The 3,784-nt window shown below is 33.8% G+C and overlaps 1 protein-coding gene across 1 annotated transcript; it reads right to left on the bottom strand.

Moving 5' to 3' along the window:
- Positions 1-1,078: 1,078 nt before the first annotated feature.
- Positions 1,079-3,043, bottom strand: LOC119836534 (ras-related protein Rap1). Its single transcript, XM_038361912.1, has one exon. It carries the CDS (start codon positions 2,879-2,881, stop codon positions 2,324-2,326), a length of 558 nt encoding a protein of 185 aa, XP_038217840.1. The 5' UTR covers positions 2,882-3,043; the 3' UTR covers positions 1,079-2,323.
- Between the last annotated feature and the right edge of the window lie 741 nt (positions 3,044-3,784).

The raw sequence follows: 3,784 nt of genomic DNA, 5'->3' as shown, positions 1-3,784 counted from the left end.
GATCTAAATGTATTCATTAGATTATAAGTACCTGTTATGTATTATGTGTCACAGGAAAATTAGTGGATACACGGGTTTCAACGTTCCGTGTTATTTAACCTTATGAGTATGGTTTATAAATGTTTTACGATGTAAGCCTGTAGATTCCAAAAAATCAGTATTTTTTATGAAATTTTTTACGTAACTTATCAACATAATAATTGTGTTATCGCAAAGTAAATTGAGTTGATAACAGCGTATTATTGATAGTGCTGTGTTAAGTTCCCGAACTAGTTTATATTCGAAATTTTTCAGCGTTTTGTAAAAATAAAATATTGTGCATTCCTAATGTTTTGAATATGCACACGTATTTATAATACTATAGAATTATCGATTATAACATTTCTAGTCTGTTGGGTGAGACGCGTCTCATGGTGAGCTCGATCTATGTATGAGACCTTGTTACACCTCATGGGATGCGTCATTTCTAATAATTTTGAATAACGTAATCCAACACTGTGTTTGTAACATTATAATTAGATCGCTTGTTTTATAGGTCATAGTCAATAAGGCGTATTGTGTTCATTTTCATTGGACTGTGTCAATTCTTATGTTACTAGAATGTCGACATACGCCCGCCACACACACTGCCATTTATTTATCAATAATAATGTAGTCTAGTTTTTAATAACACGATCTATGATAACTTTTTTTACACACGGCAAATGAATAAATAGATGTAGATGAAAAATGTGTTTCATTAATTCGATTCCATTAAAATTCCAAAGCAATTGATCGTAAGTGGAGGGGGAACGGCTGACTCATATGCTCATACGCGATAGCCACCGCTGACTGCTGAGAATTGAATGCACGAGCAGGAGGCAAATAAACACGACACCAATATGAATGTTTAAAATTGGTTTTATTGATAAATTTGCAAAAGAAAAAGAAATTAATTGTACATGTCGATTATTGATTGAAAAGATAAAAATATACAAGTTTATAAATTTGCACGATATATATATAAAAATATAATTCAACTCAGATCAAGTCATTTACCAATATCCTTGTGCAGTTATTCTTACATTAACTGAAATTAGAGGGGAGGAAACATCTAATCCCATAACAATATTTGAACACCTATTATAATTATTACTTTAACAAGGTTTTTAGTAGTAGCAACACATGTCAGTAATTTACATTTAAATGAGCCAGTAGTCATAAAAATTTATCCAATGTACAATAACGATATTTTTTTTAGATTTTTATTATACTTTATAAAGGAATACAGTCTGGCGAGTGCCTATGGGGTCTATAGACACTGGACATACTACATGGGGGGTGCAATCACCTAAGGCTCACTAAAATTTGTTCAATAGAGTCCCGAATGGTGTTGCATCAACTTCCTATCGATACACTCGTAGAATATAACAAGACAATAATATATCTGAAAAATTCAATGTATTCTTAATCAATAAACATTTTACATAGATTCAGGCCCAACGGCATGAGTTAGGCATCTTTAGAGCCTACTATAACCTTTCATCTGAAGTTCAGAAGTTTTAAACATTAATATACATAAGCATAACACCAAGTTCAGACATTGGGTAATTTTTACAATCCACAATAACAGCTATTATAGAGAATATTTGCAATAATAAAATTTATTTCATTACACAAAGCAGAGGCACAAAACATGTCATGAAAAGTTTAGCTTACTAAATAATCAAAATGAGCATCTATGATGGAATTTACAGCTAAAGAGAAAAAATACTAAGATTGACTAATTGTTATAATAATGTCATAGTTATATTCTGCTACATATATATATTTGTATTATCCTGTTACACTGTCTGAACTTAACATTAAAGTTTAATGTGGATCACATCCTCATGATAAACATTCAGAGTCCACAATCTCATTTCAATAGAAAATTTGTTACCTAATAAAATGCAGCTTAATGAGTACAACAATTACATTGGACCAAAGATGGCATAAACTTCTGAACTTAGCGTTCATACAATACACATGGAATTTTCTAGAGTGAAATGCACAGACTGGTAATATGTACTCGAATAACTATATCATACACGGAGCAAACTGTAACATTTACGCAGGGAGCCATCTGTATGGATCTAACGTCTGCTCACATTTCACTCTTAAGCACTGGATCACGATACATCAGCTTTACAAATGCACATTCTAGATATGGTAGGTATCAAAACCCAACCATGCTCACCCGATCTAGTAACTTTTGGAACCAACTATAGCCAAATCCGGGTACGAGAAGTCTTTCAAATTATTAAATATTTAATACCTAAGTGGGTCGGAAGCGCCGCGGCCCTTACAGGAGTTGACATAAGGGTTTTTTCGACCTCTTTTTGTTTTCCTCTTTGGGGGACTTTTTGTTGATTTGTCGCACTAGATCGTAGAACACTTCATTCACACTGATTTTGGCCTTCGCGGAGGTCTCCATGAAGACGCAATTGAAATGGTTTGCGAGGTTCGCTCCCTGCTGCTTGCCAACCACGCGCTCCGCCTCCAAATCGCACTTGTTGCCGACCAACACCATAGGAACATCGTCCTTATCTTTCACCCGTAGGATTTGCTCCCGCAAGTCCTGGAGATCGTTGAACGTAGATTGTGCGGTTATCGAATACACTAACACGAAACCCTGGCCGTTCTTCATATATAAGTCTCTCATTGCTGTAAATTGCTCCGTGCCGGCAGTGTCAAGGATTTCGAGCATACATTGTTGTCCATCAACTTCCACTTGTTTCCGATAGCTGTCTTCGATGGTGGGGTCGTATTTCTCCACAAAGATGCCTTGTACAAATTGTACTGTCAGGGCGGATTTTCCCACGCCTCCACTACCTAATACGACTATTTTGTATTCACGCATTCTTAACTATTTTAATATTGTGAAGTTATTCTGCACAGAAATTAAAGATTAAACAAAATAAAAGCACATTAACTTGCAAGTTATTGCAAAAAAAACCTTCAACAAGTCAAACCGCCATGACACCGTTAGCAGGGCGATGGCTCACTTTGTTGGTATTGCCATAATAATAAACTAAAACCTGTTCACACGAAGTTAAAAAAAAAAACAAAAGAACAGACTCATTGTTCTTATAAAATAAACATTCAGCCCTTATAATTACTAGCCTAAAATTTTTGTGCAAATTCATGATGAGCAAAAATATAAATATTGTTCCCTATTTCATAATGATTATATAAAATATCCTGTTTATGTTTTATTTTAATGGTAACGAATCAATTTATCGGAATATTTTTTACACTGTATTTTTCCTTATTTATTTCAATTATTTGTAATGTGAATATTATTTTTAAAATTTGTATACAAAATATACACCAAAGTTTATTATTACGTTTGGTAACAGTCTAAAAATGTACTATATCCTTATTAGTAATAACATTGTGAAGGTAGAGGGCGCTGTCATGTAAATGTGAAGCTTATAAAATAATTAATTGTTCATTATAGCAAAGAGTAGTATAATAATACGGGCTGATAGAAATTGTTAACAACTAGCTTTCCGTCCACGGCTTCGCTTGCGTAATATAAAAAAAGAGACAGTCCGAAAGGTCGTCTAGATAGTTTGATAATACTTTAGTGCACACAAAAATTTACAAAAAACATAGACAAAACGGTCTTATCGCTAGGTAGCGATCTCTTCCAGTCTACCATATAAAATAAAAAGAGAAACATTTTCGGGTCACCAACTATCTTTGTACAAAATTTCATCTACATCTCTTCAGAAGTTTACAGAGACAGACAGAGACAGAG

The sequence above is a fragment of the Zerene cesonia genome, chromosome 3 (genome assembly GCF_012273895.1).
Source record: "Zerene cesonia ecotype Mississippi chromosome 3, Zerene_cesonia_1.1, whole genome shotgun sequence".
In the NCBI taxonomy this organism is placed as follows: domain Eukaryota; kingdom Metazoa; phylum Arthropoda; class Insecta; order Lepidoptera; family Pieridae; genus Zerene; species Zerene cesonia.
The sequence above is the reverse complement of the archived record's forward strand: the minus strand, read 5'-3'. Positions and strand labels throughout refer to the sequence as shown.